Consider the following 25303-nt stretch of genomic DNA (forward strand, 5'->3'; position numbering starts at 1 on the left):
ACGAGAACATATCCACTGAAGACAAAGGCCACAGGGACACCTGTGAAAGCAGAGGCTAGCACTACTCAGGGGCTTGCACCAGAAGACAGCGGCCCTTTCCCTCCTTGCTGGTTATCAGGAGCATACTCACTCAGCCCACACCCTCACCTGAGCACAGGGAAAAGGAGAACCACAGGCACACCCAGAATGTGGATGCAAACTCTGCAGCATCAAACCATGAACGTTACAACATGCCAAACAGTTGTGTCAGCACACCTGACACAGGAGAGAACAGTGCTTCTCAAGTACCCTATTGTTTGAGTCTTTTACCCTTCATTTTCCCAACCCTGCAGTGCTTTCTGATCATTAAATTATTAAATTTATTTTCAATTTTCTGGGGTTTTTCTTTCCCTAATTGAGAGACAGAAATCATGTAATCACTGCAAATGAAAGGAAAATATGTTTGGAATTGTTTGGTATGCTGTAGATGAGTTTTTAAATGATCACATTGTAAGATACACATTTTTTTCATCCTAAGATGAAAAGCTGGCGGCAGAAATTTTATCCAATTGGATGAAATATATAAATCATGGATTTCATAATACTGATAATTAAATGTCCATCTTCCAATTTAAATGAGGACTAGATTAAAACTGCATGGAGAAGGCTGATATTCAGAAATCATTAATTATTTTTAATTGCTTTGTGCTTTCCTACTCCAATGTCAGAGCTACATGGCTCACCCACGGTTCTGAGTTACAGATAAAATCCTCCTTCTCTCTGTACAAGGGGCCATGACCCAAACTGACGAGATGATGGACACTGACTTGACCACAACAACATCTTTCCTGGTGTCAAACATCCTGAAAGGGGGGCTGGTATTTTAAAAAGCGAACAGCTGTGGAGGGCAATAAGCTGGCTTTTTCAGTAATCAAAAGAAAACTGAAAAAAAAAAAAAAAAGCTGAAGGCAGAGTGGCCAATACACCCCAGTCTGCCCGGACAGATCCAGGTTAAGGCTTCCGTCCTGGGACAATTGTGTGCCCCCTTCACTTTTATAGTCAGCCTAATGCCGATGGATAAATGAAGATGTCAGTGAGCCAATCTGTCTAGGTCCTAAAGAGGAAAGCAATCCCAGCCCCACAGCTCACTACACTGTGTGGCTTTGCGGAGTTTCTGCATTGTGGCTCATCCTGCATTCATGGGGTGTTTGAGATTTTTTGGTTTTATTATATGCCAGTTTTAATAGGTATTTGCTTAATTTTATTATGTCGTTTTTTTCAAAAGAGAAAAATAAGCTTTCTTTGGTTAAAAACTGTGCACTTGGAGATAGAAATCAGATTATAACAACAAATACAACAAGAGAATAGTATGGTATGGTTTCCCATCCTATGGTGCCCTGTATGTTAAGCAAAACCTGCCATAAGACAAAAAACCTTCCTAGGTTAGAAAAGCCGCATTGAGCTCTCCTTGGCGGCGCCTATCCTTACAGGAAGTCTCCGGTGCAGCTGTGTGCAGCAGGTTTGGGCAGGGGGTTGGGGAAGATCTGTCTTTCCTGACATTCCCCGAGGTCTCCAGCCCCATAAGGTGCCTGACGCCCACCACAAGAACATTTCTTTTTTTTTTTTTTTTTTTTTGAGGCGGAGTCTCGCTCTGTCGCCCAGGCTGGAGTGCAGTGGCCGGATCTCAGCTCACTGCAAGCTCCGCCTCCCGGATTTAGGCCATTCTCCTGCCTCAGCCTCCCGAGTAGCTGGGACTACAGGCGCCCACCACGTCGCCCGGCTAGTTTTTTTGTATTTTTAGCAGAGACGAGGTTTCACCGTGTTAGCCAGGATGGTCTCGATCTCCTGACCTCGTGATCCGCCCGTCTCGGCCTCCCAAAGTGCTGGGATTACAGGCTTGAGCCACCGCGCCCGGCCAAGATTCTTAAGAAACATCTCACTCAACTTTCAGACATTTTAGGTTCATTTCAAACAAGTAGATGTCTCCCCAATACATGGAGAGAGATATAGATACACTATTCTTATCAAACTTACAGTTACAATTATTGAAAAGCAATTGCTATGTTGTTTACAGCATTTTATGGAGCCCTCCTTCCCTGCCTCCGGTTTATAAATATTTATATTTCTCTCATTCATGTCCAGTGTCCTCTGAGATGTCTACTAGCTTTAATATGTATCCGTAGGACTAACACTCATATGGCAGTAATATGGGAAAGTGCAGAACTAAAGAAATAAAGAAATAAAGAAAACAAAAGCACTCATTTCGGTGGCAGAGGTTTTTTTGCTCATTTTATTCTGCTTTCCAAGGAATGCACACGTAGGAGTCAGCGCCGACCCACGGGGCCTGTTTATGAGGAAGGACAGCTCTTCGGGCTCAAGAGAATAGTTCAATTCTTCCCAAGCAACTAGCTTGTTTCTCTCTTATCCCTAAGGGACAGCCCTCTGCCTCAGAACCTAATCTAGATATCCCCTGCAAACAGCCACACCTACTTTCTATCCTATTTCCATTCACTTGTGTTTCCTCACTTCCGTTTTCATTTGGCCATCTGTATTTTTGGAGCTACCTTAAATCCTTCTAGAATAGATGAAAGAGAAATGAATGAACGGGCAGACATCTAAACATGTAAAAAATTCAAAGAAAAAAAAAGGTAGGGTGGCACCATTTGGGACTAAAATAGAAGACTTTTCAGGAAAGAGAAGATGTTCTTAAGAAAACTAACAGCCACTAAGAGTCCTGACCAGGAAACCCCAGGGGTGGGATTGGAGTAGAACTTAGAGAAATCAACATGACTCGGAAGAGGGCTCTCCAAAGACGTAAGATCTTAAAAGCGTGCTCAAAAAACCAAAAGCACAAAGCTACAGGGGTCACACCAGTGAGACCAGCACCAGGAAAGCTACAGTCAGCAAGGTAAGAAACATCAAAAAAGATTGTTTTTAAATATTTTGTTTAGAGCGAGAAAGAGGATGCATAGCACCCATGGCTTAGGAGTGATGACCCTAACCGGGGGTTGGCAAATGTTTTCTGTAAAGGGCCAGAGAGTAAATATTTAGGATGTGTGGGCCATCCGGTGTTGGCTGCACACACCTAACTCTGCCATTGGAATGTGAAGCAGCTAAGGACCATTTGTAAAGGACTGGGCATGGCTGTGTTGCAATAAAACTTTATTTACAAACATTAAAGTTTTTCATATAATTTTCACATGTCCCTAAATATTACTCTTTTATTTTTGTCCAACAATTTAAAAATATTAAAACCATCCTTGGTTTGCAGGTCACACAAAACAGGCCGTGGATGGGATTGGGCCATGGGCTTTAGTTTGCCGACCCTAACCCAGATGGATAACAGAGTGAGCCAAGCCAAGCGACCATCATTTTATCTTTTTAGGGAAAACCATCTTCAAACCCTACAGAGTGACACAGTGATGGGGAACGTGAAGAGCAAGGAAGGCAGGGAGGTGGCTCGAGCAGCCCGCTGCTTGCCTGCCCAGTCCACATCCAGAGGGCCAGCAGGATGTAAAGGATGGTGCTGGAATTACAGACAGTGATCTCTGAGGAACTCGAGTGCACAGGTGATTTCAGGGGACTGGATAACACGGAAAAAAAATCATATTTCCTAAAAGGGACAATAAGAAAATTATTGATCTGTGGTCTGGAAATGATCTGCAGTAAACTTTGAAAGCATATTATGAGTCAGAGGCAGCTCGTGAGTGCTCAGGAGAAAATGGTGATCCTGCAGGCCAGCAGGGTTTACCAAGAACATGACACGCTCACATCAGGTCTATATTTTTTCTTACTGTAAAAGCAACACATGCTATTATGGAAAATGAGTAACTGCAAAGAGGCCAAAAAAAGAGGAAAGTCCCAAGAAAACCACTACAAACACTTAGGTGTGGACCTTTCCAGACCTTTAGATGTAGTTTTTGTTAATTTTAAAAAATTAATTAATTTTTTTTAAGAGACAAGATCCATGTTCCCCAGGCAGGAGTGCACAGCTATTTCCAAAGGCCATCATAATGGCGCATTACAGCCTCGAACTCCTGGCCTCAAGGGATCTTCCCTCCTAAGTCTCCCGAGTAGCTGGGACTACAGGCATGTACCACTACTCCCAGCTTGGATGTAATTTTTAAAATGAGATCACACTGCACATTCTGACTTGTTACCTGTTTTTCTTTCCACTTAACAATATTCATATATATCTTTTAATCTAAGTCATCACTTCTGGATGGCTGAAAAGTTAAGGCTACTGTATGGTTGTTTTGTAATTTAAGCATTCGTCTTTGTTTGGGGCATTTAAGATCTATCCACCCCTCACCCGTCTTGAAGTATTATTTTTGAGAAGTGGCGGTGCTTATCCTTGTGGATAAATATTTTTGCACATCTGTATTTTCTAGGAGATACTGCTAGGACAAGTGTGAGGATGGATGCTGGCTTCGTGGCCGTTTGGATTAGGGTCCAAGAGAGCAGAGCGCGGGCCACAAGCATCTCAGGATTTCAGCACTGAGTTAGAAAGAGCTCCTCGCCCCACTTCTGTGGGCAAGACAGAGATACGACTGGACTGTGTAGAACACCTGGCAGATTTTGGCCAGCAGAATGCGCAGTATCTCAAATTGCTGGGTGGATGTGAAAGAACAGGAAGACAGAACCCATCTTAACGAGGAAGGATCTCATAGGGATGGGTGGGCTGGTAGGAGGTGGTGGTCCCAGACACCGCAGGCATTCAAGCAGCAAATCAGGATGACTACTACCTGGCCCAGGGGTCTGGGAGGGTACTCCTGTGCAAGGCAGACAGGGGGCTAAGTGCTTTCCTTCATCTCTTCCTTCCTTCCATGACCACATCATGAGCACTGCTGTGTGCCAGGGATGGGACTACATATCGTCTCCACTGGTGTCTCTTGCAACTATGTGCCATGTCTCACCCTTAGCAGGCATGGTGGGAGCAACTGTCTTAGTGAAAGATACAGGAAAAGGGATCTACTAGCAGGTATACCACTGAGCAAACATTTAAAAGTTAATATACTTTAACAACCATACATACACATTAAGAGTGGGCTGTTTTTCAAATTTCTAATTACACTGTTTTGAAATCTACTTATCTTAGTAAGGGACGGAACACCAAGGGAGCAGTAATCGCATGTCTTCAGGAGGGATACAGAGCACGCCAGGAGTCTGCACCAAAGGCTCAGCTCCTGAAGTCTGCAGTGAACCTGTGCCAGGGCCAGTTCAGAGGCAGAACGATTTGATGATTCATTTCATTATCAGCAGAACTCCAGCTATCAAGGCATCAGTACTGGGCAAGGGCTAGGGTCTGGGGCACACTTTGCCTTAACTGTTTTTGGAAGAAACCATTGGAAACCCTAACTTCACAATACCAAACTGAGATAGGCCACTCAGTGCCAAATACTGTTCATATGGGGGTGAGGGGGGTGGTCTCTGCTCCCTCCTAGCCAGAACGACTCGCAGGCAGGCTGCCAGTGGGTGGGCGGGCAGGCTTCCCAGTTGCACCATAGTTGCCCAGTGCTGAGCTTGCAGGCCTTATGGAGCCAGCAGGTCCTGCAGGGTATTTCTGGCAGCAACACAACAAAGCGGTCCTAGACCCTGGCAGAGCAATTTGGTGCTTGCAGCCACTGAGGAGGCCTGAAACTGCCTGCTGCCGGGGGCTGTAGCCTCAACTACCTCTGTTTGGAAGATAAAATCCAATTGACTGCCACTTACATAAATGTAACAGGAAGTTTCTGAATGGCTTCCCCTGTGTCTTGAGGCTGTTACCTTGGTATTGCTAAACTAACAGCTGAAATGAACCCAGACAACACCTCATCAAAGCTGCGGGGCGAGGAAGCAGCGGTCCAGAGGCAGACAGCAGTGTTCCTGCCAAACCATAGGAGATTTCACTCTGTGGCTCTTTCCTGCAGAAACGCCAACAGCTGGGAAAGCCATCAGAGAACACAGGTAAAGTGGGTGTAGCTGAACGCTGTGGCTGGAAAAAGATTTGCGAGCTGCAGAAAAAAGTCATCGGTTTTGATGGAGCTTCCCTTGTGTGCATTCTGAATGGGGGCGCCCTGCTGGATTCCACAGGCCTGTTCTGCACCTCTATGCCACTAAGCATCTGGGGAAATATTCAGCTTTTCTACAAAATAGGTCATCTTTCCACACTTGTTATGCTCCTTGTCGACTCTGCTGAAATAGCCACAGCACAAAAGAAATTCTCCCTGGAGATGCTGTTCTTAGACAAACACGTTCGCTCTCCCCTTGGAGAGCCGGGCTCCTGGAGTGGAGCCAGGGACGGGGGCTTAAGAACATCCCTGTTCCTCCCCTTCCCAGCAGGAATGTCACCCAGAAATGGAACAACTGGCTTTTGCTTATACTTCCAAACCTATTAGGGAGTGATCATAACGAGAAAAACTAATACTGACAAGAATTATGCCATTGTTCTATTTCATCTATTTAGTAACCTGTAGTTGCAATTTTCAGAAAAAAGATTACCTTTTAAATAACCGATTCATTATGGTACATGAATGAATGCCATGTTCCTGTGTTCAAAATGTCACTCACCATTAAGGGTGTGTGCTGGTAAGTGGCACCGATTTGCCACTTTCCCCTTACATACAAACACCCCTGACTGGCGGCCCAGGATAATCGGAGGCGAGTTTGTGGGTTTCCTTGGCTCTCAGCAAGTCACCTGTGCTGCCAAGCACCTAATGAATCTCAATTCTGTAATAAGGCTTGTAAGTTTTCCCCTCCCTGGGTGAAGGTGAAAAGGAAAACTAGGACTGATGAAGTTCCCGCCAAGGTAACACTATCAATTTCAAGGCCGAGTTCAGAAACCACAGACTCATGCTCCAGGGGTGTGAGGGGAGACTGCCAGTGTACCCGCTGGCCACAAACCTGGCTGTGAGAAATGAGAGGTGAGGACAGACTTGGATATGGGAGGGTGAGCCGACCAGGGCTCAGCTCGGCGCTGCTCTCGAGGCCCCGTGGGAAGCCTGCCGGGGTCTGGCAGGTGAACAATGTGGCGAGTATTCTCTGGAAACCTCCCTTCAAGTCTGTGAAATCCACACATTGTTTTTCATCATTAGTTTCAAAACACGCTGAGTATTTGGCCCTTCTCTAAGTTCCGTGGTGACACAAAGGAAAGGGAAGCCCTGGTCCCTGCAGGGAACAGGCCTCTTGCAGGGAAGAAAAGAGAGGTAAGGCAGACAGATCCCATGAGAAGGCAGAGAACGTGTGGAAGGAGGTGGTGCCCGGGACGCAGACTCCGTAGCTGGCCTGCACAGTGGCTCCACGTACCTGATATGGCATACAAATTGGAGTGCAGCGGTGGCCCGACGTACCTGATATGGCATACAAATTGGAGTGCTGGTACTCGTAGTCCGTCCGGGTGCTGTTCCTGCCTCGGAAGGTGGCAGGAAGTGTTAGAGAGATGTGCCTGAGGAACAGAAGGAGGAGAGAAAGGAGGTTACAGGAGCATTCCTTAAGACTCAGGAAGCACTGATGCCATCAACAGCTGAAATGCAGCACAGAGCAGCGGGCAGAGACGGTGCCTCTGGCCAGCGCCTCCTTCTCAATCAAGCGTGACTCCTCCACCGGGCTCAAGTCCTCTCAAGGGATTTGGAAGTTTCTAGACATCACAGCCACCTTTTTTTTCCATACTAGAAAGGACATCCAAGAGGAAGAAAGTATGTCCCAAGCCTTACAGCAGGCCCAAGACACTCTATGGGGTGGCGGTTTGATCCAGATCTCTGCCCACTGGGCAAAATGCACCAGCGGGACCGTAACACCCAGGCGCTGAACACCAGCCTTGGTTTATTCCAGGAGCCATGCAAATGCTTCCATTCCTACCCCGCAGGGCTGCCGAGGATCACTGCACATGAAGCCCTTTGTAAATAAAGGTGTTGGGAATTATTACTGCCATATGAGTTCAGGAGACTAATGACCTCTGCAAATCAGAATGGCACATCGCTCGCAACTGCTATGTCTGTGTGTTCCCCCTTAGGCAGCGCACACAGTAGGTGCTCAGGAAAGCACCTTCCAGACAGACACAGCACGGTCTTTGATGGCTCAGGCGTGAGCCATTAAAGTTTACAAAGAACACACAGCCTAAGTGAGCATTTAGTCAAAAGTAAACAATCCATTTGGCATGGTCACCAGCTGCCTGTAGTGAATGCTGAAAAGAAAAATTAAACGAATAGGAAAATATTTAAAACCCAACAGGTCTGGGGGAATAAACAACAACAAAACCTCTTGGTGGGATGACTGGAGGCTGTGTTGCAATAGCTCAGAGCCTAAACTGTGGCCACACCCGACACTTCCGAAAAGGAAGAGACTGGTGGAGGGAATGCTTATCACATAAAGTAAGCCGTCAATCACTGGGTGCCTTTTTCACACACCACACGTGTGACCTTCTAGAATGACTGCTGTGCATAAACACTCCTGGGAGGGCCGGGCGCGGAGGCTCACGCCTGTAATCCCAGCACTCTGGGAGGCCGAGGCGGGGAGATCACCTGAGGTTGGGGGGGTTTGACACCAGCCTGGCCAACATGGTGAAACCTTGTCTCTACTAATCCCAGCTACTCTGGAAGCTGAGGCAGGAGAATCACTTGAACCTGTGAGGCAGAGTTTGCAGTGAGCTGAGATCATGCCATTGCACTCAAGCCTGGGCAACAGAGCAAAACTCTGTCTCAAAAAAAAAGACTCCTGGGAGGAAAGGCTCTCCAGGGAGGGGATCTTCCCACAGGTCCAGGATTGAGCTGGAAGCAGAAGGACCCTTCCAGGGGCAAGGTGAGCACCAAGGGCTGTGAAGGCATTGGGTCTGCCAGCCGCAGAGTGAGAGCTCATGGCGGACACTCAGCCACGGCCCAGCCAGGCTGAACCAAGCACCAACTGTATGCTCAGAGCTTTGGGGAACCAGCAGACACATGCACAGTAAACATGTCCACTGGGTGCACTGGCTTGCATGGAGGGAACCTGAATATTCTTTGTTACTGCTGCTAACTAAGGGTACAGAGGTGAGCTCCCACAGCTCAGGCTGCAGGGAATAAAGGTGCAGAAACAAATCACGGTGCAACGTGACATGTGCTCGGGGAACAAGAAAAACTGAGTGCTGGTAAACATGAAAAGAAGGAACAATATATTCTGTTAAAGGGAATGGGGCTTCAGGACCCCTCAGGGTGTTACGGGAGGGAAAGGCACCCACCAGGGAGTCAGATTGAGCCAGCACTTCCCCATAGGGTTAGGGCACACGTCGGAAGCGGAGCTAGAAATGCAGGCAGGGCCAGATGGAAAGGGCGCCAAACACCACTGCAAGAGGCTTGGGTTCAAACTCCTAGGATGGAGGTTCCTAAACTCCCGTCATGGCATTAATGAAGGTGTCAGTCACCTGGGAACTTGCTGCGACACAGACTCACAGGCCCTGACCCTGGGGAGTCCGATCCCATGGGCCTGGCTGTGTGCAGCCCAGAAATATACTTTTAACAAGCTCCAGCGATGAATCTGAAGGCTGGCCAGGCCTGGGAACCCTGCGAGGGCGAGGAGCAGCTGTAGAAGGGTTTTCAGCAGTTGATCAATGTCTCTGACCACAGCACTTAGTCAATGAAGCTGAGCAAACAGAAGAGTGAATTATCGACTGTGGTTGTGGTTGAGCAGAACTGAAATGATGACAGGTGACCCTGCTGAGAGCATCACCAGGTGCCAGCCCTGGGAATGCAGGTGTCACACATCCTCCTATGGCTCCTCACAACGCCTCTCGAGGCAGGTATGAGAGCAGCTACACATTATGCGCGGCCCAGGGCGTGTTGAAAACATGGGGCCCTTATTCAAATGCTATCAAGAATTTCAAGACGGCAACAGCAGAGCATTAAACCCATGGTGGGGCCCTTCTGAGCACAGGGCCTTATGTGTGTGACCAAAAGGATCTAGGGTTAGGTGCTGTAACTGCACTCACTGTACCAGTGAGGGAATTTCCAGGACCCAGGAAAGTATTTTGCTTCATTTTGCCAGACTAAGATTTTTAAGCGTCCAAAGCCCTAAAAAGATGCACGCAACCTAACAAGGATGCAGAGCGATCTGTGCATTCTAGTAAATACTCCAGGGGCTAGAAGCATTCAGGGAGACTCACAGAGGAGGCAGGAGCATTAGCAGAACTTTGGGAGCCAGGTGGACATGGATGATGGCAAAGAGGCCAGCCAGGAGGCAGAGGAGAAAATGGGGCCAGCTGAGCTGTTGGGTGGTCAACTATGCATCAACACAGATCTGTGGGGGACTCAGTGGTGGCAGGACAGGCAGGGGGACACGAAAATATCCATAAAGTTACCTGAACACTTGCTTACAAGTGTGATAATTTCCTATGGAAAGTGGGAAGACTCAAGTGCTATGAAGGGCAGGGTAGGAGGAGGCTCCCTGGAAGGCTTCCTGGAGGAAGGGACATTGAAGTGGGAACTGGAGATAGGCAGAAATCAGAGAGATGCGGCAGGGAGGAGGTGTGTGCACTTGAGGCTCTGTGGGGAGTCTGACTTCCTCCAGACTTAGGAGGAAGCCAGGGTTGCCAGGCCTAGAAGGCCAGGAAGAAGGTGGGGCCAGGCCACGTGGAGCCCAGCATCGGTTCTGCCTTTCTCTGGAAGGATTTTTAAGCAGAAATGTGCCAAGATCCAATTTACAACGTCAAAACCCTGCCCGTCTGTGGGAGAGGGAGGAAATAAAACTAAGATGCCGGTGTGGATGGGAAGGGTAGCAGCAGATGATCGCGAGCCCACAATTACTCACCACCTACTTTGTGCAGAGACTTCATTCATGTCAACATGACTTGCCACAGACCCGCTAAATGGACAGTTTTGGGGAAATGTAGGACTTAAAAGATATATATGAGCAATAACAACAACAACAAAAGTATATGAACAACAGAGAAATCAAGAGGCCCGGCTCTCAAGCTGCCCCATGCAATACTGATGTCTGGGACCAAACTTGATTGTCCCTCCAGGGTCTCAGATTTTGCGTGGCTCGCCCTGCAACTCACCCCCTGCCCCAAGTTCTCTTCCTTTGCTGGAAATGATTCTTTCTGCCCCCCCCCCCGCCCCAACTCTCACTCCACCTCCAACCTTTGCGAGGTTGCTGTTTGCCAGGTTCCTGGCTTAGCTGTCTTCTCACTCCACACACTTCCACATCCCTAGCACACCAGCCCCGCTTCCAGATTCTGCCTCTTGCCACTACTTACTTCCCCTCTCCTCCAGGAAGAGTGGAAGCCTTGTTAATCTCTGAATAGGCCTTGTTTTTCTCATGCCTAGGACTGATTCTTTATCCATGCCACTCCCTCTTCCTAGGAATCTCCATTCTTCCTTACCTACTCTCCAAACCCCTATTCATACTTCAAGATCCCACCCAACCATCCCCTCTTTGGTAAAACCTTTCCTGGGCTTGCCCCAGACTGACTTGGAAGCCTGAGTGTCTTCTCTCACCCCACTCCAGGTATCAATACACTTTGGTCATCTGATACAAAATTGTCCCCAATGTGATTGTGACCTCCTCAGGAGCAGGGCCAAATATCATCAATTTTGTACTTCATTTTCTGGGACAATTTTTTGTCACAAGGTAGACAATTGTTGACCATTTGTTGACCAAATCAAGTGTTGTAGTTGGCCCACGAAAACCCGTGGGTTTTTTTTTTTTTTGACATGAACTGCTGTTAGTCTCTATCATTTCATTTCTCCCAGTGTGTATTTTCCCAATTAGACTCCAGGGGTCTCTGTTTTATACCCTGAATTTCACCTCTCCATTATGGAGGAAACCCGGTATGGGTAAGAAGAAATCAGCAGCAGCAGCAACCAGGAATTTACAAGAGGGAAAAAAAAGAAAGTTTCTGTTCATATACGATAGATAATGTGTGCCTGATGTAGCAAATGTGAAATTAAAAGAGGATTCGAGTCACAGGCTGACTGTATTTTTTTGCAGAATAGCTGCTCAGTAGGGATCTGCTGAATTGAAATCAGGTGACTGAATACTCCAGCTAAAGTAGCTGATGCAAGAGTGGGTAAGGGACGGCAGCCAGAGAGTAGCAGGTGGGAAGGCCCCTGGGCAGAAAAAGCTTTAGGGAGAAGGCTCCTTCCTACACAGCAAATAGCTTCCCCTGCATTTCTGTTTCCACTGTTCCTGGACACAGGAAGCAGGGGACATGGGGACAGGACAGAAAGGCACATCAAGGCTTCCCATTAATGAGAAAGAACAGTTTGGGCCCCAGGGACAGGTTACCTGTGATTAAACAGGACGAGTCAACTGCTGAAGGAGAAGTGGCCAAGGGGTGCTTTGGTGTCAGATTAGCCTGAAAGTGAGAGACAAGAAGGAAGGCTCTGCCATCAGCTGGGTCTCAGGCAAGATGAGATTCCAGTTCCCCAGTGTGGGGTGGAGCCCCACCTGCCAGGACCTGGGCTGGGGGTCCTGGATATATCACCCGGCCTCATCCCCTCAGCAACCTTTTTAGATAGGAGTAATTATTCTCATTTAACAGAATAGGAAAGTGAGGTCCTGGGAGGTAAAGTTGATGAAGGGAAAGCCAGGAATGAATGAAGAGGTCAGTCCATGTGTCCTCCAGAGGTGGTTATTGCTATGTTAGAGTTACCCCAATTCAGCTTCACTATCGGGTATATAAAATGAGACGACTAAATCCGGGCCACAGGGTCCCTCCTGAAGGCCCTTTTGAAATCAGTGATGCCAGGGACATGACACCTCTGCCGCTCACTAGCTCAGTGATCCCGACAGGTTACAGGGAAATATACAGAGCTGGACGACCAATGGCCCGAATGCACACCCAGGGAGGCAAACCAGTTGTAGCGGTTAAGGGCAGTGCCCCGAGTCTGCTGGATGTGGGTCCAAATCCCAGCGCTAGCACCAGGGAGCCACATGGCCTTTGGCAAGGGTGTGTTCCCTCCCAGGGCACAGAGGGCCACCATGCAGGCAGGGTTGACAGCACGGAACCAGGCACGTGTGAGCACATACAAGCACGCGAGCTTCAATCCTATTCCGACTCTCCCCATTCTTGCCACACTGGCATTGTTTTAGAGTCCAGCTCATGAGGGCCTCCATGTAGCACCACAACAGAACCCATGGCGCCTTTCCTCTGCATCAGGATGAAATCCAAGCCCGCCCACGGTTAAGAGGTGCTGCCAGCTCCAGCCCATCCCTCCTCTCTGACCGCATCTTGTCCATCCTCCCTGCATCCACGTCCGCTAACCTCAGTAGCTGCTTTTGTCCCTCCAGCCCCTGCTCTTGTTTCTGCCTCAGGGCCTTTGCACTTGCCAATGTCCCCAGATCTCAGCGGCTGGCTTCCCTCCCCAGTCAGGCCACCCTTCTGAGGAGGCACCCCCACACCCACTCTTACAACACCTGCCTCCTCCCTGCGGTGCCCTTCCACTCCACCGGGCTGTCTGACTTGTTTTCATATCACCAGAACATGATCTCCATCACGCCTTTTCTTCCTACCACATCCCCAGGGGCGAGAAAAATGCCCCGTACATAATGAGTGCTTAACAAATATCAGGGAAAATCCTCTAAGATTGTCTACTTGTTGATCTGATTCTGACTTATAATAGGGATAGCTTTGGGAAACTTCCAGGAAGCGTTGTCACTTCTCTCCTTCTCATCCTCACGACTGGGTTGGGTAATGGCTTGGAAAATGCAACTATTTCTGATTCATGATATTTTTATATACACAATAAGTTCATCACACCACTGCTTATAAAGCCAAAAGCTAGAATCAGATGAACCACCACACAATGGAGGACAGGTTAAAAAAATTGTGGTGCCACTGTTTCATGAAATATTTGGCTGTCTTTTAAAACATTTTCGAAGACTATTTATTGGTCTGTGCTGGTGCCTATGACCATAGCATCCAGTGTCTGTGGACCAGCATCCATAGACAGAAAATCCTTATTTTAATGCTTGCAATTGTGGTCAGTTAACCCAACACTCTTTGACTTCTTTCCCATACAAAGGCCTCTGGTTAATGAGAATGGACAGGTTGAACTGTCTAAGGAGACTGAAAGAAGGCCCCGATCACGACCCTGTACCTGGAGGAGGGAGGAAGGAAGAGATCAGGAGCTGCACTAGGCCACGGGCATCAGACGCTCACCTCTTCTGCAGCTCCCAGCCAGGGAGTTATAAGAATGAGCAGGTGCTCAACAGCATCAAACAAAACCGAGAGGTCGGCCGGGAGTGGGGGCTCACGCCTGTAATCCCAGGACTTTGGGAGGCTGAGGCGAGTGGGTCGCTTGAACCCAGGAGTTCGAGACCAGCCTGGGCATCATGGCAAAACCCTGACTCTACCAAAAACAAACAAACAAACAAACAAACAAACAAACAAACAAAAAACCCCAAAATCAGTCAGTTTCATTATCCGGTCTCAAAATAAACAAATAGTTAAAAATAATAATTTTTAAAAAATCCAAGAGGTCCATGAGAATGATGGTGGCTGGTGCACCCATGGACAGCAGTTTCAGTGGAGTCATTTTAGTGGTCCCGAAGTTGACCACTCTATAGGCAGATTCGTGAGTTTAGATTTTAGGAGAGTTCATAAAGCTCCCCAACAGACTAAGGAGAAGGAGACTCAAAGTCTTGAGAAACTCTCTCTACTTAGGATAGTGCCTGGAGGTGAAGGCCTTCTGGCACCTTCCCTAGTAGGTCTTAGACCTCTGGAGCAAGGGCTGTTCATCAGAGGACAACCATTTCTGCCACTTGACTCAAATGATGGATTATTATTCCAAAATCTGTTTGGTCACTGGAGAATTATAACTAGAACAGTCCCTAAATCCTCGGGGAGCGTTACCAAGCTTTCCCCCCCTTCCCCCTGTCCATAGAACTGCCCGGAGGAGACAGGGCTCACCCTGCTGCTTCTGGTGGCCATCATGTCTCTCTGCAGGAGGGACTGGCTGTTCTGTAACAAACAGGTCAGCAAGCACATGCTGCCAACGATGACGGCTCCAGCTAAATAGATGCTGAGGGGAATTTCATTTTTTTCCCCCAAGTCAGTCTTAGGCACCTTATTCAATTAACATGGCCACTAAGCTGCAGACAGCTCCATATAAAAGCCCTTCAGTTATAGAATACATTTTATTATGTGACAATAGTTGCCAGCACGATTTATTTCCTTTGATGGGATTCTGCTTTTTCCTTGTTAATTTAAATCTGTATTTTCTAGTGCTGATTCCAGGTCTGTGTGAATTTTTAAAATGTTACCATTAATCTTGTGGACCCAGTGGCCACATATAATGAAGACGGCTCTGCCCAGGCAGCTGCAGTGCCTGCTGTCCTCCCAGACTGTCAAAGGGCAGCGTCGAGGGAGTGGTGACTAGCAAGGCAGAGGCGCACTCATAGTCAGAGGCAGCTGCCACTTTTATCTCCCACCGCTTATGCACACACACACACACACACACAAAACCAATGGGGTTCACAGTATTCCAGAAAATGCAATGAAAAGAGGATTCATCCTGGCAAATACTGACGGTGACTTCAGACTTTTCCTCTGCCATACTAAATGCTGGAAGATGATGCAGCCACAGAGTTTTGAAGGTGAAAATAGTTGTGATTCGGCAATTTTGTACTACTTCAAGTTGTCTTTTGTGCAGGAAGACAACAACAGAAGATTATTCATGTCACCTTCTCTAGGAGAAACACAATAATACATTCCAGATGATTCCAATTTAATACTTAAGAATGGGGAAGTAATGGGACAAAAGGACCAGCATTTATTCTTCCCTTTTTGAAATTTGAGGAAAGAACCTGCAATGTGGGAAAATGATCTACTTAAGAAAATTTAACAGCATCAGTTGACTTGTTTACAGCAGGTACCTGTCATATGCATCTTATGATCCCCAACCCAATCCTACAGTGAGGTGCTGAGAGCACCCCCACTCCACAGGTGTCTCAGAGGGGCTCCATAGCTTGCCTGTCTGCTGGATACAGCCTGGAGTTGAACACAGAGGGTGCAGGAGCTTGGATCTGAATGCCGATGGGGCAAATTACACAATTCATGCTCTTAATTATGACGGTCTCCTCAAAAACTGGAAATAACATTACAATGTCTGACTCAGAATATTATGCAGACATAAAACCATGTTTACAGGCTTTGTGGGGAAGGCTGGAGTGAGAAGTTCGGGATCCAGGTATGGAATATTATCTCAGCTGTGGAAGGAAAGGACAGGAACCAGGGCCTTGGGGCAGCATTTGTCATGGCAAAGGACTGGGAGCAGCCCAGTGACCATCAACAAGAGGAGGCTAATAAAATGTGGAATTTTCATATAATACTAAAGTATTACATGAAACGAATAGATGAAGAGAGCCAGAGGTTTTTCTGTAAAAATGGCCAACTCCCAAAGACATGGCTGTTAAGTAAAACAAAACCAAAAAAACAAGCCAAGCAAAAAAAAGTTGCAGAATGATGTATTATAAACAACCCCATAAGACAATTTTTTTTCCATGGGCACACACAGCTAAGCTACGGCACAGCACAGGGCCTGGAGGGAGTAACTCAGAGGTGACTGACGGGCAGGAGAGGCTCATGGTATTGATGACAGAAGCCTCTGAGGTGGGAGTGTGGATTTGCCCCCACTGCTTTTCCATATTTTTTAAGTGTTAATGTTTTTCGATGAGAAATTATTTCTTTTAATCGGAAAAAAAGATGGCAAAAACTAGGAGAATGCTTCCCAACGTGGCTGGGAGAGTAGAAGAGACGCGTATGAAAGCATCCAGCGTGGTGGTGCTTGGTGCTGAAGGGACATCTTGTTTTCTATATAATGTGTCTGCTGGTGGACAAAGACCAGAGGTCATGTACAAAGGAAAGGAATGGATTGTGGGGGCAGCAGCAGAAGCACGAAAAGCAACAAAAGTCAAGTTAAGATAGGAAGGGAAAGAACACAGCAAATGGCTAAATGAAATTCCGTTTTATTCCTGCAAACACCACTGGGAAGAAGTCATCTGTGACGCACAGCTTCTGTGCCAGGTGTAAGGACGTGCTTAATGAATGCCATTTAATGAAGAAAAAGGCTCTTATAAAACACCTGGCACAAACAGGGTGCGGGAGTCACAGGGAAGGGGACCTTTGCTGCACCTGCTGGCATTTTAATAAGCACCTTCTAGAGTGCCCGCTCTCCAAGGCTGGTCAACGGTGTCAGAAAGAGGTCCCTGACCATTGCCCATACTTGCTGACAGTTTGGGGAACCTTATTTCTTAAAGACCATATGCTCAGGTATTGGATCGCCCTGGAAGGTAATTAAAATGAATCATTTTCAGCTGGAAGGGCCCGACTAACACTCGAATTCTCCTCAATGACTTCACAGCCAGGATTCCTGCTCCAAGTCCCCTGTGTTTCCCAAGTGAGGCTCTGAATTACGATTGAGATCTGTGAAGACCCAGAGATGTGAGGAGATATTGTAATTCTTTCTTGCAACTTGGTTCCACTAAAACAGAAAGTCAGTTATTTTAATCACGCTAGGCTCTAAAATATTTTCAGTGGTGGTGATTTTTCTTTTCATATTGATTTTGGAGCCAACCTCAGAGAGAAACCACCACGCCCCAAGTTTACTATCATTTCTCACAGTCTGATGAGTCGCTCTTTTGTTTTGTTTTGTAATTGACACCAGCCAAGACAAGTAAGGTTTTGTAAAACTCAAAACAGACCTATTTCCTCTACAGTTATATTCACTATCTTATAAACCTTCTATGCCTAGACCTAAAACTCAATTCCAAATATTACCCAAAGAACACAACCCCTTACCAGGGGGGCTGGACCGGTATCAACAAGCACACAAGGCTGCTATAAATTAGGATGTGGCGACTGACTCAGCGCACTTTTTTTATTGTGCTCCTACTGTGTGCTAGGCACTGCCTGGCACCGAGACAGTTGAAGAAATCAAATGAAACTTGTATCTTCCCCTTTCGGAATTTATCTGTAAGTCAACTGAAACACAAACATAAATCTCCTATATCACAAAGTAAAAAGCTCTGAATATCAAAACATAGGCCGTAACGGACAATACGGTTATAGGCTTGAATTTTAAAACAGTGGCATGAAAAAGAAATAACCAAAACAACAAACATCTGTTGAGAGTCTACTATAGGCCAGGCACCCCGTTAGGCCCTGGGAGGTATCCAGGGACATGGGAGCCATGGTCCCACCTGCGAAAAGGAAAGACTATGGTCGGAGAGAAAAGGCCTGAGCAATGAAATAGTAATTCCAGAGTCTAGACAGTGGCCCAAGAGATGTCACAAAGCCAAGGATGGGCAACGGAGGCTCCGGGAGTCAGAGAGGTAGGAAATGGGATTTGACTTGGATGGCTGGGAGTGGCTTTCCAGGGAGGCCGGCGTGAAGGCTTTGCTCCTTGAATTTTCACTCCTGTAATTATTTAGGACTATGGCAGTTACCACTCACAAGGCACTTGCACTGTTCCTCATGCTTCATACGCATCTCTAATCTAAACAACCCAGCAAGGGAAGTAGTACCCTAGACATGGGGGAAAAGCGGTTCAGAGAGGTTAAGTAACTCACCCAAAGTCACACAGCTGAAGAAAATGGCTGGGCTAGGATGTGCATTAATGCTCTTTCCACCATGCTATGTTGTTGCTTTACCGAGATGACACGGGGCCTGAAGTAAGTGCAAACACAGACCTGTTCATTTTTCATTCAGGAAGCCCATCTAGCCATGATCAATATAACTCCAACCTACCAGCCTGGCTATAGAATGGGTTTTCCTCATGGGCAACATATACACGCACGCATACACACACACACACACACACAACCAAATCACTCAGCATTGGACAAGGGAAAAAAAGCTGCCACTGAAGACGAAGGAAATCACAATTCCAAACTCCCCAAGTTCCTAAATGCATAAAGTACGTGCAGCTTGATGGCATATGGCAAATCAATTACTAGTTTAAATCTTAAAACGAAAACATGGCAAGTGTGGTGTAGAAATAATCAAGCACAACGGTTAGGTTTAGATTACAGTGGGCCACTAGAGTTTTGAATACAATTAATCATCATTCCAGGCAATGGGAAGCCATATTGACACTTATTCCTAATTTGAATATTTAATTAGGGTGAAGTTCTTCATCAAATTATCGCAGAACTGGGAGAAAGCCTGGAAGACTTACACAATTACTATCTTAACCCCTTCCCAGCTGCTCACCTGTGAGCACAGCCGTTCTAGTCCCAGCTCCGCAGGGGAGGATGCCTGCGCCCAGTCTCTGATGCTGTGAGGCGCTGGAGGGGGTGCTGGTGACTGGAGTTGCAACTGTAGCAGGCAGGAGCCACGTGGTGGCAAAGGAAAGGTCTAAGGGGATGCCCTGCTCATGCTAGGCTAAGTTCTGCAATGAAACCTGGACACAGACAGAAAGCCAGCATGCACAGGCACTCACTGGGCACCAGGGTGGTGCTTTCTGTGTCCTGCCATTTAACTCTCGTGACAAATGCTGCAAAGGAGGCATTTTTATCCCCATTTCACAGAGGAAGAAATAGGCTCAGAGAGTGATAAAACTCACTCAAAGTAGCACTGCCTGTGAGTGGTGTAAAGAAGGCCCAAGGGACTCATCAAACACACACACACACACACACACACACACACACACACACACACACAGAGTTACTCACCAAAAGTGATGACAAAGAGAACACGCAAGGCCCACAAAAATGTTTTCAAGGCTGTATTTTCGATCATCTGCACTGTGTGGCTAAATCAGAGGAAAACCAAAACCCAGGCCTCCTCAACCAGCATTCTAAAATTTAACTCTTGGGTTCAAAATGCATCACTGAGCACCCCCAATGGAAGTCATGATGCCTCTGTGGCCAGGAGCTCAGCAGAATGATGGAGGTGGGGGCAGCAAAGCTCAAGGAACAGTCCCACAAGGCTGACTTGAGGCAAGGTGACAAGGTGACCATCCAAACCCTGCAGAGTGGGACTCGAGAAGGTGGGCGCTGCAGGACAGGTGTCCTTGGGGAGGGGAAAGTCCACAACAGGACAAGAAAATGTGAACTCTCTTTCTTCTTTCAAGATGGCCAAGGCTCAATGACAGCATTTAGAACTATATGTCAGCTTGGATACTTCCTTAATGTACACCTTTGCTATCTGAAAAGACTTTTACTAACATTTCATAGATACCATGTGATTCTGCGTGACCAAAACCAACATATTTTCCCACACAGTCTCCCTGAAGGACCCAGGACAGGGCCAAGGGCTGAGTGCACACATGGGACTGGACCACGGTAGGTCCAGAGACCTTTCTGCTTGCAGCCTCCACCTAGAAGCTGAGAAAGAGGGACACCCTGATAGTTTCAGGTTAGCCGTTTCTCCTTAAAAGCCTGTGATGGGTTCACTTACCCTCTTGTGGAAAAGGCTCCATTTGCAGTGGCCACTTTCAGTAGGAAGTGGATCGCCAGGCATAAGGAGGGAGCCGCCCCAGCCCCCTACCTGGGCCCACTGCAGGCACAGACCCCGGATCCGGATCCATCAGGCCTGCCCTGGCTCATTCGTGGGGGGAGTGAATGGCGTCGGGAACTTTGAAACTTTCCTTTGTATATTATATTAATCCATATAAGAAAATCTCTTTTAATGAGGAGTGATGTAGTTACAAACTCTCCAGAGCCATAATTAGAGCAAACTAATTGAAGTTGTGTTTTGACACACTTTCCAAATTCACGGGTGCCGGATGACATATTCACAACACTGCTGCTGCACAACCATGGTGACGGCAAAATCATTAGGCTAATAACGCTTATTTGCATTCTTATCATGCCAGCAGCTCGCCTTTAAATACTGTTTCCACTACTGCTCCTTTACTGTAAGTTTCCACCGAAAGATATTAACAGTAATTATTAGTACTTTAGTGGAATTTTAATGTTAAAGAATAACAATGCGCATTAACATACATTGAATGGCAATTCTTTTTCTTAACCACCCCTCGGAAGGTTTGGGGGTTCTTCCTTGGCCCTCATCCCAGAGCTCAAGGGTAACCAGATGCGATTTCAGCTTCATTTACAACTCAGGGTCCACACCCAGTGGGATCTGAAGTCGGGGTTTCCAAACTATTCTGCTCCAAAAGTTTGACAAGAAAAATCTTTCTTTCTTTTTTTGAAGTACAATAAAATGAAATAGTTAAGGAGAAATTTTTTCCAAGCAGTTAAAAAAAAAAATCTCAATTTACAACACGGTCTTTGGTAATAACACTAATGAATTCCAGGAGGACATGCCGTAGCCATTCCCTGTCGCCCCCCTCGCGGTGATTAAAGGCAGACGGGGAAGAACTGGGTTGTGAGGGCGTCAGTGGGGGTGGGGTAGTCTTGATCTGTCAATGTGGGGCACTGCTTGCCACCAACGAGGCCAATTTTGGGGATGCTTAACTCAGACACACACAGAGAGGAAGACTCGACAGTTCTAAATAATGGTTATTAATGACGCCCTCCTCTAAAGTGACAAATTACTTCTGAAATTTAGAATTGAAGAAGTATGAAGAGTGAACGTGTCCTATTGAACGTGACGGGAAATGCCGGCCAGAACACAGAGCTCCCACTCATTGTGCACTGGGAGAAGGGTAGGGTCCCTCCTGTTTTGGGCTTTTGGCTGTCGTAAGAGGCAGTGACCACAGCTACCTCTTCCTGACGTGTCTCCCAGCAGTTACTGTTGGTGGCTATGGGCACATCCTGGCTGTAAAAACACTTTTTGGGTGAGAGGCATAAAACATTAGGTGTGTTGCACCAATAATCGAGACCCAGTCCCAACTTGGGGTTGGGCTAGATATTTGCTCAGATCCTAGGCTTCTGTAAATATCTTGGGGTCAAGCAAAACCACCACTACATCACTGACCACTGATAACCCAAGAGAAAATGTCTTAACTAAAAATATACACTTGTGTTGAATTTCAAACTATTCAAGTGTACATTTCAGGATGAATGCTTAATCTCAGCCTAGGAAGATTTAAATGAGTGAAGAAAATGCTTCCGCAGAAAAATGTCAAAGACTATACTTTAAAGCATGGGAGTTTTCAGTTTCTTAAGTTACAATCCTTGTACCAATCTGCTATTTTTCAAATCACTGATTACTTAAAAAAAAAAAAAAAAAAAGACGAAGAAAGGAAACTAACTTTCATAGCCGCAGCAACACTCCAAATCATGGTATTTATTCACTACATTTAAGTTTTATTACACTTGAACCTTGCAATGCCAAAACACCTACCTCCCATATAAAAGAAATGAAGAAAAAAGCCAAGTCTGGGACCAGGGGCACCACACTTCCATTCCAGATGATCTAGTCTAATCTTATAAACTGAAATATTTAAAGAGTCTCTAAACCTCGCTGACCTTACTTTTAAAAACAAGGAACATATGGGCACTGCTAGCTTTTCATCTTCTTCCAGCCTACTAAAATATCCGCTTTTTGAAAATTCAAGAGTCAGGGGACTGCCAAAGTCAGATTCATAAAGGGCTGTGTGCGTGAGAGCACAGGACAAGCTGCAGTCTGGACTGAATGCAGCACATCCTCTATCAAAGAGCCAAAGGCAACATTTGTCTCCTCCCTGCCCAATCCATCTCAAAAGCTGTGGAAAACAATTTGTTTAGCAAAATACAGCCAGGACTGAGGAGGAGGTGGAATGTGGGCTACAGGCCGGATGGTGATTTTTGGTCCCATGCAAGGTTGAGCTCACAGCAGAGGGTCAGCGTTCAATCAGGAAGCCCTGAGGCTCCTTGAAGGCAGGCAGGGCATTACTGCGAGACCTCTCCTCTGCTCACAACCCCTCTAAATCCTAACTCCCTGCCCTCGGATGAGTCATGATCTCTTCAAGCTTCAGTCTTCTCAACACTCCAGCCTGGGTGACAGAGCAAGATTTCGTCTCAAAAAAAAAAAAAAAAAAAAAAAAAACCCACAAAACCAAAACAAAATAAAATGAGGACACAATTATTCACCTCATAACATGGTTATAAAGATTAAAACTATGTATCTATCCATCTGTGTGTGTGTGCATATATATATATGTATATATATAATGTTTACACAATGTCTGACACAAGATGCCCAGAAAATTATAGCTGAAATAATAATGATGATAATAATAATTGCATTTATTCTAATAATAATAATTATTAATATTATTATTCAACTGGAAACAAAACATCTGCTGCTCATGAAGGATATTCAGATTGAATTCTACCCTACCCACTGGCAAAAACCGAACCCAAATGAACTGAAAAGGCCTTTTAAAAGTAACTGCAAGCAAAGGATTTTATTAAATATCCCAATTAATAATTGAAACTCTGCATCGAAATAGAACAGCATAGTTAGGGTGGGGGGTGGGGGGTGGTAGCAAAATCCTGGGAAATATCACTAGTTTAATGCCCATTTTTACTTTATTTGGCAGCTAGATTTACACTGAGAGACCCAAGTGAAACATTCCACAGAGCTACCTGCAAATAGACTGTCAGCTTCCACTCTGATAAAAGGTAAAATATCCTCCTCTAAATGGTCTGGTTCACAAAACCGACCCTAAAGTGAACTGATAAATCTGTTCTGACACACAGAAAACTATTTTCATAATCCTGAAAAAAGCCTTTCTCCAAACCCTGGCGCTGAAACCAACGGCACAAAGAGCCCTCGCGCACTCGTGAGCCGGACTCAGAAGGGAATAATTTCCCATTTCTAACCCTGCTTCTCGGGACGATAACAACAAAAAAGCACACATAACTACCATGAGCACTGAGAAAAATAAGACACTCAGAAAGTCACCAAAATTACAAAGATAACACGTTTACAAGCAGCAAACACCTTCTCAAAAATCTGATGTGAGAGCGCGAACCCCAAGGCCAGCTCCGAGGTGGGAGCTGAATTGACAAATCGTCAATTCTTCATTAAATAGAAGCTCTGACTTCCTAAGAAGCTGTATTAAAAATTAATATCAAAAAGTGTATTGCTCAGCCTAAACTCATCATTCATATCTAACAATACCGAACTGCATTCTAATGAAATTTCCCCTTCAAAATTACTCTGACACCAAAACTAAGTTTGATAATGGTCCAAGAGCGGCCACCGCTCTGTTCACGAGCATTTTGAAGATATTCAAATAACCTCATTCTGTAGGTCTCTTTCATGCCGCTCTCACGATCACCAGAATAAACCACACTGCTCGTAACCCTGCTTAAATGCCTGCTTCAAAGCGAGGGAAGGATGGTGGTGCTGGGACCTCCCGGGGCGGCCTCCACATGTTCCCTCAGTCGGCGACCACAGTGCAAGTGTGCTGGACACCGGCCAAAGTTCACACGTCTCCCTAAGACTGCTTAGGCGGTTTCCGACCAGAGGGGCCTCTGCAGGACGAGTTCCCCACCCACACGCCCGGGGAAGTCCTCATTCACCAGCTGCTGGTCAGAAGCCTGGAGAAGCTGCACAGGAAGGTGGCGGGGCCACCTGGATGGGCAACCCCCCTACCCACCAGCCCCTCCAGGCACATGCTTGGTTCCCTGATGAAAGGCTTCACAGCCGGGGGCCTCGTGACAATCTGCACACTAACAGTAGTTTGCCTGCTTGGGTGAAGATCCTAGCCCTGACACTTACTAACTGTATGACCTTGGGCAAGGGATTTAACCTCCTCGCTCTCAGTTTCCTCAACTTAAACCTGGGCTGATAATAGTAACTGACTCACAGAGCTATTATTAGAATTAAACGAGTTGGCTGGGTGCGGTGGCTCACGCCTACAATCCTAGCACTTTGGGAGGTCGAGGCAGGCAGATCACTTGAGGTCAGGAGTTCGGGACCAGCCTGGCCAATATTTTGTATTTTCTACTAAAAATACAAAAAATTAGCTAGGCGTGGTGGCGCACGTTTGTAATCCCAGCTACTTGGGAGGATGAGGTGGGAAAAATGCTAGAACCCAGGAGGCAGAGGTTGCAGTGAGCCGATATAGCACCACTGCACTCCAGCCTGGGCGACAGTGAGACTCCATCTCAAAAATAAAAAATAAATAAAAATAAAGAATTAAAGGAGTTATTTGTAAAGCCTTTGAACAGTACCTCATACCTAATAAATGCATGATAAGTCTCTGCTGGCTGGATGGACGGAGGGATGGAAGGACGGATGGAAGGAGCGATGCATAAAATATGATGTCCAGTCCTATGCATTAAACTAACTCACCTTATGCATCCAATAAATACTTTCTGGGTGCCTAACACACGCCAGCCACCTGGAATTCAGAGTTCTTTACCATCTGGGGGCCACACATTTTCCACTGAACACTTACTGTGAGCATGCAATGAGATGACATGGTTGAAAGTACTTGCTCAGTTTTGAGGAATGGTGATGCAATGTGATCAT

At 46.4% G+C, this 25303-nt stretch overlaps 1 protein-coding gene across 5 annotated transcripts in view; it reads right to left on the reverse strand.

The window, feature by feature from the left end:
- The window catches only part of MVB12B (multivesicular body subunit 12B), a 185586-nt gene that overhangs the window by 78652 nt on the left and 81631 nt on the right, over positions 1–25303 (reverse strand). For 3 of the 5 annotated variants that reach the window (XM_017874744.1, XM_017874743.1, XM_017874745.1), the window contains exon 7: positions 7308–7402. In XM_017874744.1, coding sequence (XP_017730233.1) covers positions 7308–7402 — 95 coding nt within the window. Of the gene's footprint in view, positions 1–3219; positions 3593–7263; positions 7403–25303 lie in introns of those variants that run through there. The other 2 variants (XM_017874746.1, XR_001886135.1) reach the window with 2 other exon arrangements.

The sequence above is a fragment of the Rhinopithecus bieti genome, unplaced genomic scaffold (assembly GCF_001698545.2).
Source record: "Rhinopithecus bieti isolate Rb0 unplaced genomic scaffold, ASM169854v2 scaffold_7967, whole genome shotgun sequence".
Taxonomy (NCBI): domain Eukaryota; kingdom Metazoa; phylum Chordata; class Mammalia; order Primates; family Cercopithecidae; genus Rhinopithecus; species Rhinopithecus bieti.